Source organism: Harpegnathos saltator, unplaced genomic scaffold, assembly GCF_003227715.2.
Source record: "Harpegnathos saltator strain DR-91 unplaced genomic scaffold, Hsal_v8.6 scaffold79, whole genome shotgun sequence".
NCBI lineage: Eukaryota > Metazoa > Arthropoda > Insecta > Hymenoptera > Formicidae > Harpegnathos > Harpegnathos saltator.
Window position 1 is genome coordinate 483150 of NW_020230637.1, and position 16621 is coordinate 499770.

At 49.3% G+C, this 16621-nt stretch overlaps 2 protein-coding genes across 5 annotated transcripts; both read left to right on the forward strand.

The window, feature by feature from the left end:
- The first annotated feature begins 229 nt into the window (after positions 1–229).
- On the forward strand, positions 230–3415 carry LOC105181222 (hsp70-Hsp90 organizing protein 3-like). Of its 2 annotated transcripts, none has more exons than XM_011137850.3 (5): positions 230–635; positions 899–1108; positions 1255–1408; positions 1493–1593; positions 1717–3415. In XM_011137850.3, the coding sequence occupies exons 1-5, from the start codon at positions 615–617 to the stop codon at positions 1957–1959; spliced, it is 729 nt and encodes a 242-aa protein (XP_011136152.1). In that variant the 5' UTR covers positions 230–614; the 3' UTR covers positions 1960–3415. The 2 variants fall into 2 exon arrangements, with proteins under 2 accessions (XP_011136152.1, XP_011136168.1); XM_011137866.3 differs by lacking the exon at positions 230–635 and adding an exon at positions 672–813.
- A 3848-nt stretch (positions 3416–7263) lies between these two features.
- On the forward strand, positions 7264–14774 carry LOC105181200 (integrator complex subunit 3). 3 transcript variants are annotated; one of them, XM_025306590.1, is made up of 10 exons: positions 7264–7563; positions 8345–8943; positions 9030–9591; positions 9769–9964; positions 10423–10585; positions 10840–11385; positions 11473–11566; positions 11708–12075; positions 12342–12912; positions 13528–14774. In XM_025306590.1, exons 1-10 carry the CDS (start codon positions 7489–7491, stop codon positions 13600–13602), a joined length of 3249 nt encoding a protein of 1082 aa, XP_025162375.1. In that variant the 5' UTR covers positions 7264–7488; the 3' UTR covers positions 13603–14774. The 3 variants fall into 3 exon arrangements, with proteins under 3 accessions (XP_025162375.1, XP_019696020.1, XP_025162374.1); XM_019840461.2 differs by having other exon boundaries at positions 10840–11566; XM_025306589.1 differs by having other exon boundaries at positions 10447–10585; positions 10840–11566.
- Positions 14775–16621: the final 1847 nt, after the last annotated feature.

The window sequence follows — 16621 nt, forward strand, 5'->3', positions numbered from 1 at the left end:
TTACCAAAGTTACTCGTTGTTTGAATTTTACTCATTTCTTGTAACCAAGAAGAAATATTGTTTTTAACGATTGCATATGTGTGTATGCATACATATGTAAAATATATATACGCCTCCGATTTGCAATCTTTGTTGAAAACTCCAAGTGGAGCTCTACTTGGGACATCGAGGGATTGGTGCGAATCTCAAAGATAGCACCGAATGTACGGTGGCGGTTTTAAATTTTTGCGGCGCACGTAACGAGGCGGAGCGCCTCTTAGCATCGAGTAGATTCCGCACGGTTATATAATGAACCGAGAATGAACGGCTCTGTTCGTCAAGGAGAGACAAACGAAAGATACGAGAGAACCGCGAATGTCATCTGTTCGTCGGCCGAACATCGCCCATCTCTGATTGCATGTCAACGTACGCGCGCATGCACCCACCGGTCAGTGGACATGACAGGTGGTGTTCGTCTGCTTCTGATCGGCGATTCTAATCGATGTCTAATCGAAGGGACATCGCCACGGTGATTTAGACGAGAATGAGCAGCCGGACCGCCGCAGTTCCCTCCCGCGAGGAATAAAAGCGAGCACGATTTTCCTCAGACGTCCCTGCCTCGGAGAGCGAGAACTATGAACGCCCGGGAGGCGGAGGTGAGCTTATCGAGATGTTTGCACTTGTGTTTATCAGTGTTGAATTAGAGATAGATAACATTCCGAGAGAGAGAGAGAGAGAGAGAGAGAGAGAGAGAGAGAGAGTGAGAAAGAGAGAGATTGCCCACTGCTTATATAATATACCTCGTGTTAATTGAATTGTCGAGAAAATATGCAGGTCTGTCATTAACCTCCAATGTTGAAACCTTTCCTTGCACCGTGTGACGTGAAACTAACTCATGGAACGTTTCTCTTTGCTCTAGGTGGACAATCTTAAGCAGCAGGGAAATGCCTGCGTGAAAGAGCAGAAGTATGAGAAGGCGATGTTTCATTACACACATGCGATCAAGCTGGATCCACAGAACTATTCCCTCTACAGCAACAGATCCTTTGCTTTCTTAATGATGAGACAGTACCACTATGCCATGGAGGATGCCCTGATGACTATTCAGTTGAAGCCTGACTGGTCTAAGGTATTTGACACCCATATTATCGTGTAAATTATACACAAGAAGACAAGTGTGTGTGTGTGTACAAAGTGTCATTATTGAATCTTAAAATGTAACCTCTAAGGTGTAAGATAGACACGTTGCTATATAGGTGTACCAATTTGTTTCAGGGCTACTTTAGGAAAGGCGAGGTTGAACTGAGAACATTCCGCTTCAACGATGCACTTCAGTCTTACAACAAAGCCCTCTCCCTGCAGCCAAGCGAATCTAGGATCCTAGAGGCTATGAACAAAGCGTCCAAATCACTGATTAAAGACAAAAGAGGTATCATCAAGCGGTAGTAATTCGCAACGTATTCATTAGTGAATTACATAAATCAGGACATAATGAGTGTATACTGTTTCACAGCTGACCAGCAGATCCCGTGGCTTGGAGCCGGCGTCGGTATTATCCTGGGAGTCATAGTTGTGATCGCCGATTACGTCTTCACAAACAAGCCCACTCTAACGGTACAGTGATTTATGTTTCATATCTTGGGATTGTCGGGACGCGGTAATAACGATGGAAATTAGGATACTTCCTCGTCGTAATGCACCGTAATAATAATATAACGTCATATTCTTCTCACGCAGCATCCTTTGCTAATGGCGCTACTGACGATGTCCATATCCATGCTCGGCTTTGGCATCGCGAAAGGGTTTCGCTACTTCGTGAAATGCCAAAGAAGGAACCTACTGGAGCCGCCCGTCGATCTTTTCCCCGAGGAGAAGGAGGACTACGAGAATATCGACACGGAGAGAAGCAACGAGAAGGAGAAGCACCCCAAGTATAGCAAGGCCCAAGCGAGGCAGCGATTCCGCAAAGGGAAATCGTAGTGCATCTCGATGATCTGTCGGTGCGCGTGCTCGAGCACGTCGGATCGGGAGATTCAGTAAGCGTTTCGTCAGCCAGGTGCATAAAAATAACACGTGACGAACGTCTGGCTGTGAATCGCGTCATTGTCTCTCATCGAACGTTACTACTGTTATCTCTCTCTCTCTCTCTCTCTTCCTTCCAGAAAGAGCCTCTAAATACTCCCTCCGTCACTTCGCATATAGTACACGTTGCATTCGATTATCGCGGAGGAGCAGAAAAGTCTCCTTGAGACGAATATTCGTCTCTGGATAAAATTCGATCGAAGGCTCGCATCGAATCGATCGGAGGATCGACGGGACATTGACGATGGCACATGACACTTGGCGAGAAAACGATCCACGAAGAAGATGGGAACACTTTAAAGCTGGAAGCTTCGCGCTTTCGAAAGCTTCGTTGAGCTTCCCCCATGAAGTGGCGCGAAAAATTGGCAAAAAAGAGCTTGCAGGGAGAACCTTTCTTTTTTCTTGTTAATTTTTTCTTTAACTCGATCTTAATCGGCTCGAGGCAGTTTGAGAGCTTCAAGCCTCCTCCTCTCGAAAATGAATTCTCTTCGCGAATGAAATTACGATCTTTTTTCAGCGAGTTAACGCGGCCTTTAAAACAAGCGAGTAAAATCGCCGCCAATGGAAATTCACAGCGTGCCGTCTTGGTTCTCGCGGAGATTGCAAGATTTCCAGATTCGATGAGCGAGCCAGTAACAGCAATCGCGCGTCGTCGAAACTCTCGAAGCGAGAAACGCAAGCTCGTTAACAATCGCGTACACGCGGCGGATAGAAAGTTCGATTATCGCGCGAGTCACGAGTACAGTGTGCGAAGATATTTTTTTCCTAAGATTATCCGCAGGTTCAGCGGGATTAGCAGGAATATCGTGTTTGACACTCGCATTCCTTACGACTCACTTGATAGATAAAACCCGGCGAGAAACGTCGTCTTTAAAGATTCGCACTCGTCCTTGTGATTCTCATACAACGAAGTACACGCTCGTGTGTCGGGTTTAGCATTTAAGAAATAAAATGACGCACTTTCTCTACACCTTTTTGCACTGTACGCGGTATATAGGTATATCGAAGGTGCGCCTAGCGCATCGCGCCGTAGGATCTCGATTAAAATATTAATGTATTGAATCAAGTCTTCGATATCGCGGGAGGCTTTCGTCCCGTCCCCGTCGAGCTCTCGCGGGAACTAAGACTCTACTCTTATTACTATAGTTTGTGAGTTGACAGTTTATCGATTACTTATTCACGATTCGAATATACCGATTATTAATCGCCACACACACACACACACACACACACACACACACACACACAAACACATACATACACACACACTCGTATCCCCGCCAACTGTGAATCGCGCGAGCTCCGCTCGCGACGTCGCATGATTATTCAATAAAGAGGAAATTAACAAGTCAAACGTGCGATTTATCTCGATATGATTTTTATGCGTATATATGTAAATTGTATGCGTTAACAACCCGATTTTCCAAACTGGTAACTCCCATCCGTCTCCGTTTTTCGAAACTCGTCTCGCTTCCGGCTCGTCGTTACAGCAAAAGAGGAAAGCAAAAGGATACGCGTAGACGGCGCGCGACGGGGAGGTGAGAGAAGAGGAGAGCCGCGCGACGAGATCTACGAAGCGGTTTTCGAGGAGCGCGTTCGACGTCTCGCCGGTCGCTTTCGAAATCCTCGAATTCTCGTCGCTGAGCGCAAATAATGTCAAAGAGAGGGTAGAAGGCAGACGTAACCACACAGGACGAGTTATCAGCTGGAGTAATTTAACGGACGTAGTTGGTCCTCGTTTTCCACCTTGGTCGATATTAATTTATTTCTCCTGTCCGGAGATAATTCCGCAAGGTATCTCCGGCAAGTGGAGGAATGCACTTTCCATTACAGTGGGATGAAATGGATGTAACTCGTCTCTCGCAGGATCGTCGCTTGCGCGAGAGCGCTTTCTACATTTTTGGGTACGTCCAGCGTACGTCCTCCTTCCTTTTCCATCCCGCGTACGATCCTGACGGCAGATTACTCACGGCTGCTGAACGCGCATGCGTTTCATTGACGTTCTCGCGGTAGGCGTACTACGACTCAGCCTGGCCGGTCATTTCTCTCGGAGCTGCGGAACTTCGAGGTTGACGCGCCGCGAGCTCGTAATAAAGATTTCGCGGAGAAAGAAAGAGAGATAGATAGATGGAGAGAGAGAGAGAGAGAGAGAGAGAGATACTTCTTTATACGAGCGAATCGGCCATCGTTGCTCGCGGCGGATTACGCGAACGAACGTCATGATCGCGGAACGTCTCGATCACGCGATGACTAGGAACGAAGCAGCGACGCGAGTAAAGAGGCGAAATGCGCGAGAGAAAAAGCGTGAACGTCGGAGCTGGCAGCGGCGGATCGAACCTTTGACTTTGCGTTTTCCATCGTCATGAGGCAACGATCACTCGTCGGCGACGACGGCCGCGTCGGACTCGCGCCGACGGGCGGAACGAGAGAAAGAGAAGGCAAGGCCCACACGGCGAGAAAGAGAAAACCGTCGGAAGGTTGCGCACGACTCCGCGTTTTCTCGCTGCTCCGAGACGTCGCTCGACGACGCGCTCGTCCACATTTCTCCTCTCACGCAGCCGTCGTGTCGCGACGACGACGTGCGTACGTGACTCCGTCATCAGCGGTGGAGTTACATCACGTCCTCGGGGCGGCCACAGACGAGAGCAGAGAAGGCGAGCAGAGAAAAGGCGAGCACGAACGCTCGCGGAGCGAGGCGACAAAGGAACCCACTGCGAGAACGGAACATGTCCGGGCCGTGTGTGTGTGTGCGCGCTCACTCTCGCGGCTTTGTATTCTCTCGATGGTGAGAGAGGAGAACGACGATCACGCGTGGACGTGGCCATTATGTAAAGGCACGCGTGGCCCCGCACCGACGTAACGCGCCGACGTTACACCGCTCGTCGACGCGAAAAATGGCGACGAGTTCTTTTACAAACGAGGCGTTTCCGGGGAGAGCACGCATCCGAGCACGCGGCCGAGTTACCCTCGCGAAGAACAAGAAGCAAGGAGACGCGGATTTTCGATGTTCGACGCCGTGACCGAGGAGCACGGTTCGTTCATTCTGCCGCCGCCTCTGCGGGTCGCTTTCTCGGGAACCTGATGAGCAAGCAGACGTTTGTGCGAGCGCTGAGCGACGCACTCGGTCCGCACGACGGCTCTCTTTCTCTTTCTCGATCGCCGTGCGTGCTTCCGTCGTTCCTGTCGGTCCTCGGCTCTTCGACGGGATCGAGGTCCGCCTGGCGCGGGCTCGCAGTTGGGGAACCGAGGCCTCGTGTTGCACGGGCCGGAAGCCCGTCGAAGCGTCGTGTCGTGTCGCGTCGTGTCGCGTCGCGTTGCGTCGCGTCGCGTAGCGTAGCGTAGCGTCGCGTCGCGTCACGCCGCCGCCGCCGCCGCCGCCGCCACGGAAACGCTCACCAAACGAGACCGAAGGAACGCGTCCGAGACGCCCAATGCGATTAGAGACGTCTGGTCTCACTGCACGGCACCGCCGCGCGGCGCGTGCGCGCGCGCATGCGCGACGCGCACGCGGCACGGCCGGCTTCACGAGGTGGCGCGAAAGTGGGGTGACTCGCAGCTGCGAGAATTTTTCGGCTTTTTCGACCCGATGTTTCTCGGCGGGAATTATGCGCGAATAAACGTTACGTGACGGGATGAAGTGCATCGCGGGGTTGTTTGTCATTTGGCGGTTGCAGTCCGGGCTGACGTCGCATGTTGAGCGACGACGTACCGTCCGTCGAAGAATCGTACCTTTCTCTCTTCCTCATTGCGTTGGAGTTTGATTAAATCGCTCGAGATTGGACCTGCGAGAATCCCACTTGCTTTTCTTCCTGCGGTTTTACCGCAGGGCGGTAAAAAGCGGCGGGAAGGGGGAAGCACGACCGCTAGATTAGCGTGCGATTTTTGACGCATTCCGCGCAACAGCGAGACCGACCGACCGCGCTTTTCATAATTTCCCGACTGTTCGCCCTCATGTTCAACGCGTACAGAGTTCTTAACCGCGCGCGGCTATGTCAGCAACCGCGAGAGTTCCTGCGCGCACGTAGCGCGCTTCTCATCACAACATACTTATTAATAACGCGTGGCGAACGAAGGACGAAGTTCACGTACTCGCTGTATACGCTTCGCAGTAATTGCACAAAGCTTGGCCGCGCCGTAACGCGGGCAAAGAGGTGAAATGTAATCCACCATGAAGACACTTTCCGTTATTCGCTCCATTGTCCGTCCGGCGACGGATTAGTCGGTAAAAAATTCTTAGAGCGAAAAACTTGCGCGCACGCGCGCGCAAGAGGAGGAAAGAGAGAGAGAGAGAGAGAGAGAGAGAGAGGGAAAGAGGGAGAAAAGGAGAAAAAGCGTCGCACACGGGGGGCGCAAGACCTCTACGGGTTCTCTTAGGAAGACGTTAAAAACTCTCCTCGGTGTCTCTCGCGGTTCCCGTTCCGTTCGTTCCGATCGTACGGCGCCGTGGAAACGCCGTAGAAGCGCTCGCAGCGATCATGCGCGGTGAGATAGGATTTAACACGCGCGCGCGCGAAGCACGGTCGCTCAAATTGCAAAGGAGATGATAATGTGTGCAAAACGCGACGTATGATTTGAATGAATTATTTTGCAACGCAATTAGAGACAGTGCATAAAATAAGAAGGATAGAAACGAAAAACCCCCACCCGACGGACCATCACTTATCGAATGTCGCGGAGCCAATTGGAGACGTCCGTGGCGTGTCACGTGTCACGCGTCCCGACCGCGACCTGAGCCCATGTGATTCTCAGCGGTCGTTAAATTCGCCCGAACGTTCGCGTACCTCGAGGCGCCCCTCGCCGCTACGGCCCTGCGCGATGAGCGCACTACTTTTCTGCTGCATCCCCACCGGGTGTATCGAATGTACGGGCTAGCGAGCGTCGATTGGCCACGACGACGATCTCCGGGTGGGGGCACCGCGTCACGAAACGAGGCCCTCTCGACGACTGGGCGGTTGTATCAATGCGCAATCGCATCGGAACGGTACACGGAGTTAGGGAGTTTCGCGGCGAGGCGAGGAATAAACAGAGTGGATAGTCCGCGCGCAGCACAGACGGCGACGAGGCGCGAGCGGCAGAGGGAGCGGGAAGCGGCTGAGCGAGCGAGCGAGCGAGCGAGAGAGAGACAGAGATAGAGAGAGAGAGAGAGAGAGAGAGAGAGGGAGAGGGAGAGAGAAGGAGAGCGGGTTGACGGAGTGGGAGAGAGCGAGAAAGAGGGAGTGAGCGAGCGCGAGCGAGACGGACGGTGCGAACGGGACGTGCGAGAGAGAGGGTAGGAGGGAGAAAGAGATAGAGCGAACGAGCAGGCCAGCGAGACATCACGATGCACGGAGGCGAGCACAAGCGGCCAGGGGCACAGGGCTGAGGGCTGAGGGCTCGACCGAGCCTTGTATAGCGTTCACGAGCCGGCTGTGGCGCAGCCAGCGAGCGATGGAGCAGCCGAAGACTCTCGCGTCACGGCTACTCAACACGACCTGCATCGAGAACAAGGACGACCTGGAGGAGGTAACATAAATATTTGAAATAGTCACTGGATACGTATCGGGTGCGAGGGCCTCCGCCATTGTTGCGACGGTCGCGCACGACGTTGATTGCGTGGCGCTACATGCGAATACGCGCACGACCGCGGTAAATTCAAACGTGCCGGAACGCGCGTCCTGTCAGGCACACACACCTGGCCGACAGTCTTCTTTCAAGCGCACGTTCTTCCCACCTTGCTCCTTTTATTGCGCGTTCTTCGCATATTTCGTGTTAGTGAGCGCTGCGAATCCACTTGGAACGTTTAACACGTTCGCTGCCAGAGTTTATTCCGGGCAGCCTCTCTCTACTGTCAGATGTTGGGAGAGGCGGGCCCATTTGGTATTTTTCTGTTTACGAAAATGTAATAAGATGAACCTGCAGCATGTGGACACGGAAGAAGAAATTTTGTTGTGTACGACGTCAACGTCTCGCGAGAGATCACGCGTCGCACACTCGGTGACATGTGATCTATACCTGACTGTTTTCCAATTTTCTAGTCCTCGAACTTCAGAAAAGTTTTTTTTCTTTTCGTTGAACGAAAATTGCAAACGGAAATAGCGAACAAATAAAAAACGAATAGTTTTTTTTATTCGGCTATTTTTCGCTTTTTATTTTAGTGTAGTTTATTCCAATAATTTTTTTTATTTTTCCAATAAGTTAGTAATTTTATTTTAATTCAACCATTTTTTCAATTTCTTTTTTTCTTTCCTCATTCTTCTCAATGAAGCTTATTATGTGTATTAAGTGATAAAATGTACTTTTTCAGAAGTTTGAGAGATGCTACACTGTACTGCAAAATTTGACCACGGGACTCTCGGAGAAGGAGGCCCACGACACGCTGAACAATGCAGTGTGCAAGGACAAGACACACGAGGAGGTCTCCTTAGGCTTACTAGTGGTGATCTTGACCGATCCGCAGAATGCTGCGAAGAGTTACAGGGACTTGACACTGATCACGCGAGATGGACTCAGTATTGTGCTGATCCATCTCAATCAGTTAGTACTCGAGAGATACTTGAGGTTGAATGATATCACCAGGAGTCAGGTGTTGTGGTTACTGCGGGAAATGATAAGGACTAGTGTAACCAATGTGGATACTCTTTGTTTAACTTTATTAAGGCACGCAGCGGGTGGGGATATCTCACCTAAGAACTTGTACCTAGTTGACGCCCTCTTAGATATTTTTCAAGAGAATCGCTCGTGGCTGGACAAATTCCCGTTTGTAGTTGCGTCGGTTGTGTACACGTATTTGCGGTTAATAGAAGACCACAACGCGTCCCATCTGGCTGGTTTGCGACAGAAGGAAGTGAGCTTTACTGTGACTCTGATAAGGGAGCGTATGGTAGATTGCTTGGCCATCGGAAGGTATACATTATTGCAGCATTGTGAGACCTAGATAACCTTAGATGAACGTTAGATGAGCTAATCAAATGTACCTTCTTTCCTTTTAGAGACTTTGTGCGTCTGTTGCAAAATGTGGCGCGAATATCCGAGTTCGAGGCGTTGTGGAAGGACATTCTACAAAACTCAAAGTGTCTCTGTTCGAATTTCAATGGGGTGCTTCAGCTTCTGCAGACGAGAACCTCCCGTAGGTTCCTGCAATCAAGGTTGACCCCCGACATGGAAAGGAAGCTCGTGTTTCTAACGAGTCAAGTCCGTTTCGGCAATCACAAACGCTACCAGGATTGGTTTCAAAGGCAGTACCTGGCTACGCCCGAATCTCAATCGTTACGATGTGATCTCATTCGGTTCATCGTTGGAGTCATACATCCGACGAACGAGCTCCTCTGTTCCGACATCATACCACGATGGGCGGTGATTGGTTGGCTCTTCACCACGTGCACCTCTACCGTAGCAGCTAGTAATGCAAAATTAGCCCTATTCTACGACTGGCTGTTCTTCGAGCCTGACAAAGACAACATCATGAACATCGAGCCGGCGATCCTTGTTATGCACAACTCGATGAGGTCTCATCCACCCGTCACTGCCACACTTCTAGATTTTTTATGCAGGGTACGTTGCATCGGAATATCTCACTTGTTTCTTCCGTACGAGATTGTGGAATCGTCGCGAAACACACATATATGCGCGCGCGCGCGCGCGCGCGCACACACACACACACACACACACATACACACACACGAGTCGCGAAATGCCACTACATTTCTGACGTATACGATCTACTTGCAGATAATACCGAACTTTTATCCTCCGCTAACGGACAAAGTGAGAAACGGGATATTTTCATCGCTGCGACAAATTTTAGAAAAACGCGTCTTGCCTAGCCTGTATCCGTTATTCGATAGCCCGAAACTCGATCGGGAACTGAGAAGCAAAATACGGGAGACGTTCAAAGAGTTTTGTCTGCCACCGAATGCGGATCCTGGTAAAGTCATTGTAACCGCATGTATTCCTTCTGTCTTTTTTCTCTTCCCCCCCCCCTCTCTCTCTCTCTCTCTCTCTCTCTCTCTCTCTCTCTCTCTCTCTCTCTCTCTCACCCCCCTGTTCACGCAATCACGCTTGCTGCATAAGTACGACATGTCCGCTATGCACATTAAAGTATTTACTGCACAGGATAAGCAAAATGTTAATGCTTCCTCTATCATCACAAGCATCGCTTATCGTGCAAACAAAACAGCACTCGTGAAGAATCGTAACGTTGTTAGCAGCGTATACGCTTTATCATGAATTGGCAAAAAAAGAAAAAAGAAAAAAAAAAATTGAGAGAGACTTAACTTTTTCCGAAAATTACATTTTCCGTTACAAATATAACGATTCACCTCTTTTCAGCTTTCAGCACATCGCTTACTAACTTTGGTTTTTTTGCATCCTTCTTTTGAGCAGGTAATAAGGTTCCGATATATTCAGGTAAAATGGAAGAGCTCAACAAGGAACACAATCCAACCGCCGTGATAGAGAACATCGCAAATTCCACCGTGGAGAATAATCACGTGACGCAAGATCCGGAGCCAGCGTTCAGTGACGAAGAGGAGGAGTCTCCTCTAAGGTTGTTTGCCCGTTACGTTTTTCGCGTTTATCAGCGCTCTCTCTCTCTCTCTCTCCTCTCTCTCTCTCTCTCTCTCTCTCTCTCTCTCTCTCTCTCTCTCTCTCTCTCTCTCTCTCTCCTCTCTCTCTCTCTCTCTCTCTCTCTCTCTCTCTCTCTCTCTCTCTCTCTCTCTCTCTCACACACACACACACAGTTCTGTGTTCCGGAGAACCGATGTGACAAAATTAACCCGACCGAATTTCCCGATATTTCAGAATAGTGACGAAAGTGGAGGAGGAAGAGGACGAGGAGGACGTGCCGTTATCCACGGTGAAATTGAAAAACGAGCAAAAGAACGCGAACTGCGTGATGAAGAAAGAGGACATAGTGTCGCAATTAAATCTCATATTGGAACCGGAAGAATTGAAAACCAGCATCGAGATTATGCACACAGAAACGGACAATGAGGCGAAGTGCCAAGCGATGGAGAGGATAGTACAAATGGTCGTAGAGGACGAAATTGACGCAGAGACGATACCTGCGCTTGCGTCCTGCTTGTCGAGTATCCTCTCGTCGCAGATCACGACGCAGATCTTTCCAGACAATCTGAATGAGGAAACGCTAACTGATAGCATAAGCACGCCGCTGTTTGTCATGTTTCGAAATCAATTTCAATTGTGTAAGGAAGAGGATAACCGGCGCAAGCTCTTGGCCAGAGTGTTGGCGGAGATGCAGTCGCTTCAACCGAGAATAGGCTACCTTCTGCTTTATTTCCTCAAGGTCTGGGGCAGGGAGGAAGAGAAGCGGGAAGGCGAGCCGAGGTTGGTCCTAGGCAAAAACACGAGATACCAAAGTGAGAAAATACGAGGGAGAAAGCGTAACTCGAGCCTTACGTCGTTTGATTTCAGCAACGTGTTGAACGACGTCAAGGCGTCGGTGTACAAGGACTTTTGCGCGCAGAGAGAAAAAAAGCTGGACGTGTGTCTGGTGTCAGATCTTAAGGTACGCGCAATTCCGCTTCGCCGTTTCCTTCTTTTTTCGTTTCTTTTTTTTTGTGTTTGTTTCTCTTCTACCGGAATAAATGAGACAGATACACGCGACGTGCTTGTGAACAACTCATGGATACATAATTTATCTCCGCAGCTCTGTCACGAGGATAACATATTCATGCTGTGCTATCTCCTGCCGGACGTGTACACAGGATTTCAAAACGTCGCTGTCGGGAACGCACAGCTGCTGCATCTAGTAGTTTCCACTGTGGACTCGTGCCAGTTGCAGGATCTGATCTGCCAAATAATGCAGGGTCACCTAAAGATGTTGAAGAAAGAGTCGTTCACATCTCTGTTGACGGCTAGCCTCAACTGGGACACCTTCGAGCAGTACTGCTTTTGGCAGCTCATATTCGCGCACGACTTCCCCATCGATTATGTACTGCCGGTGCTGCCAAAGCTGCAGTTTCGCAATCATGCGGAAGCGCTTACGTCGATCTTGTTCATGCTGAAGCAAGAGAAGTGAGTGCGCGCACAGGCGCGATCCCGCGCAGTCTCTCGGCTCAGTCGAAAAGTCCGCTTCGGTGGAGAAGAAGGAATCGTTGGTTGATCGAGAGCGGTCACCGTGTCTTCGTGACCATTGACCCTTCGCCAACGTTTTCGTACTCTACCGTGTGCAAAGTAGCCTAGCATCGACGGGAAGACGGGAAACCGGACTTTTGAGCTCAGCCGAACATCACACTCGCACGAATTCAACGTGTAACCCTTCGTCTCGTTCATTTTCACAGACCGACACCGGACCTCTTGCGACAACTGCTCGCTCGGCAAAGTGTAGACGGCGACATGTTCGTCGTGGCCGTGCTGCGATACTGGTGTCGCGATTACGAGGAGAAGCTCGGCGAGTTGCTGGCGAATCTTCTCAGCACTCGCTACCCCGCAACTAGTCCCAACAAACGAAAACGTTCCGGCGGCAAGCAGAATCAGCAGTCCGGTCCGCCTACCGGAGAGCAAGTGCTCGGCCACTTGGACCAATTGCGCCAACACTGCTCCTCTTCGTCGGAGTTGCAGCTCTACCATTCGGAGGGCATGCAGCGTGCGCTGCAACAAGCGCAGGCTGCGAGCAGCGACTCGTTGAGGAAGAGTTACGGCGACCTGTTTGCACTCGCCGAAGTCAACGAGGAAAACGAACCACCTCCACCACCGGCCAGCAGCTCCGCGAGGAAGCACGCCACAGCTTCCTCCGGCGGAGGGGCTGGCGGTAAAGGTGGCCACAGGAAGACTGGCGCTAATACGAGAGAAAGGTCGAACGCGAAGAGACCGCTCCCGCGGTATCACGTTGACACCACCTCTAGCAGCGAGGTAAGCAGCAAAGCTCTGGTCCATTCATGGTCCATTGTTGTTGCGACAAACCGCGATCGCGACTCTATGAATCTGATTGTTCCCCTAATCTTTGTACTTGTTTGAGAAAGAGAAACACATATTAAAGTTGAAAGAACTAAATACGATCTATAAGCAGACATTTCTAAAGACATTTTAGAGAGCTTTTTGTATTAATGTTCTGTATAGTTTGAAGGATGTAGTTTGATACGTTGATACTTTCTGTCAATGCACGGCCACTCAGGTAGTCATTTGAATGTGCTCGCGCGCGCGCGCGTGCGCACGACGAGCCGTTGAATGCGTTGTCAAAATATGTTTTATCTCTGTCGTGCGGAGATTCCAGAGTACAATAGAAAAAAAAAAAACGTTCGAGCAGCTCGGCAGCTGCTATAGCTGGCGGCGTTCTCACGGTGCCGTGTGCTGAAAAGGTTACGCGGAATTAAAGCTAGTGTGTCGACTCATCGCGCGTATTAATCTTGCGATTAATTGTGCTCTCGATCAAAGATCGCAGGATAATTGACAACTACGAATCGAACGGTCCGACTAAAGAAGTATACTGCAATATAATAAAGTCACCGTTCCTTTGGATACTTGCAGGAGGAGGAGATCGTGAATCCAAAGCAAGCGAAGAAAAGAAAAAAGATTAACCCAGTGGGCTCGGACAGCGACTGACCACCCAGTGTCTTCACATGTCACATGGACCACGTCACGTGTGTGCAGCAAGTTAATAGAAAACTAGCCTTAAGGATAGTAAGATAATATAATACACACGATAGAGTTCTATCTAGCGCGACACTTGTAAATATTAATGTACGTGTCAAGGACGCGCGGTAGCGTCATGTTGACGACGAACGATCTTCAATGTGTGTTTCGCAAAGCCCGAAACGACAGCAGCAAAATTGCCAGACTCTGGTTGTTATCGTTGAATCGTTTTGTTAAGGGAAAAAGACGTGATAGCTGTGAATAATGTTAAGAATCATTATCCGCGCGAGAGCGCGCGCGTTTTTATCGCATGTGGATGCTGATCGTCGCCGAGTTTCCGGCGAGCCCACATGTTGTGACATACGACGGTCGAGCGGCCTTTCATCCCCTCGCGTTCTAGGAATGCTCGCGACTGTCAGGCTGCCGCGGCGTCTGTCGAACTCGCGGAGATTGTTGCCGGAAAACGGCGCTGGTCGCGCGTTCCGAAATCACTCGACCGCCGCTTCCCCCGCGCAAAGGCGAAAGCGGCAGAGACAGAATCTGGCAACATTGCGAACAGTACAGCAAAACATAATACATCCTTTTGCACTTTACGACTTGTTATTGTTTTTTCTTCTTCTCGTTCTTTCGGATCTTCGAATTCGTTCCGTTCTCCGTAAGACTTTCTTTTCCCCTCTCGGAGTGTGATTGCGCGCTCGAGTGGACGCGTATGCGTTTTTGCCGTAATTCCCAAACGGCAGTTCGTATTCGAATTATATCAGTCCCTCTCCTTCTCCAGAATTGGGAGGCCTCTCGCCCGGGCCGACGAAACGCGATATCCGCCGAGTCTCTGCGAGAAGCGTACAATTTTACGACCAAGCATATTCGGTTGGCGAACTGCGCTTAAGTGAGAAGCACAATCATCCTCGAGGACGCAGGGATACCTCTTTTTTACAAATGTTCTGCATGACGGAAGATTGTCGGCTTTAAAGTAACTGGAGCGATTCAGACATCGGACAGTCCTCCTCGAGTAAATTAACTTCTTCTCTTTTGTTATGAATTTTACTAGAGCGATTTAACGATTCGTTGTGATTGTGAAACGCGACGTAATACGATTTGTATTGTATTTTTCTATGTGAGCTTTTTACATCTCTTATATTTGTAGATAGATAGATATATATACATACACACATGTGTGTGTATGTGTATGTATGTATGTATGTATGTATGTATGTATGTATGTATGTATGTATGTATGTATGTATGTATGAATGTATGTATGTATGTATGTATGTATGTATGTATGTATGTATGTATGTATGTATGTACGTATGTATAGGGTGAAATTGAGTCGCAGAAATCACGGTGTACCGACCAACGCGCGCGTTACATCGGTTTTATTATTGTAAAAGTGCACGATATTCTCGATGATATTCAATTGATTTCCCCGCGCCTCATGCCGCATACGAGACGAGTGTTTTTTCCCTGAAAAGTCTCAGAAGACGACCTTCCGCGTAAGCACGCGCGCGAGAGAGAGAGAGAGAGAAAGAAAGAAATAAAAAAAGGATAGAAGTACAGTCCCGTCGAGGGTCTTGGCAAAACTTACGTCCCGAAGATAAGGCGTGAAAAAAAACTACCACCATTCACTTGTAATGTACATTTCCTGTAAAATTGGTTATCCTAAAAGTAAGTTGCATTATGTATTTTCTAGATTGTATATATATATACACATGATTGAGAGAGAGAAAGAGAGAGAAAAGTGTAAATGTCATGTAATGCGCGCGCGCGCGTATGTGTGTGTGTGTGTGTGTGTGTGTGTGTGTGTTCGTGCGCGTGTGAGGAAACGAGAAAGAGACGCATTTACGTTACGTGCGCGTGGCCGGGTTCGAGAATTCTGAACACTTCCCGTTATATCTTTGTATCACTCAGCACCCTCCAGACTCATCGCCTTTCTTCTCTCACTTTCCTTGATCATATCTCGGAGTGCGATGATCGAGTAAATATACGAGAAAAATGCACCAGAAAGAAAGGGAGAGAGAAAGAGAATACGGAACGTTCGCATGTACGAATCACCTGTGTGAAGGACGGATGTGTATAATATCCACTTGTAATGCCGTGTGATAACGACATTACTAGAATTTTCTACCTGTACATAAGTAACGGCGATATACGTCGGAGAGAGGGGGAGAAAGAGGGAAGAGAGAGAGAGAGAGAGAGAGAGAGGGGATAGTATAATGTAGAGAGACGACGAATCGACGACGAGAAGAAAGGTCCGTTCGGTTTTAGCCACTCTTCTTGACTTCTTCGCTCTTTCTCGCCCCAATGTCCGAATAATAACAATGTATATCTATCTAATTTGAAACGCAGAGAATACTGGTTGGATGAAGGTGCAGTTAAAACCCAAACAGACCTAGAGAGAGGGAGCGGAGAATTCGGAGCGACCTCGAGGTGATGATCTCGAGCGCACGGACACGAGAGAGCGTAAAAGTAAGGTGGTAGACTTGGAAGAGGCGAAGAGGAGAAGAAAAATATGTAAACATTTAATGTTTTTAACGACCTTGTACACAGCGGAGAGAGGAACGTGTAAATATATACATGGATAGATTATCATAAACGCGGGCATAAACATTTAATGTTTTTAACGATCTTGTACACACGGATTACACGTAAAAATGTAAATACATCAGAAATTATTGAAGAAGCAAAAACATGAGAATTGATATCTGGTTGTACTTACTTTCTCCTTCTTCTCTCCACACTCCCCTTCTCTTCTCCCTTCCCCCTTCTGCGAGCAGAGCACCGCGGGCCGGGATCATTGACTGATTCTGCGATCAGCGGCGGAGGAAGGATCTGGAAGTGACTTCCCCCCTCCCCCTCTCTCTCTCTCTCTCTCCTTCGTTCTCCATAGGCGCGTGTATCAACGGTGCGGCCAAGTTCCGCCGCCGCGTCGTTGACACTTATCGCACGAAGAAACGTGGGAAAACGTTATCACGGCGTTTGCTAATGAGCG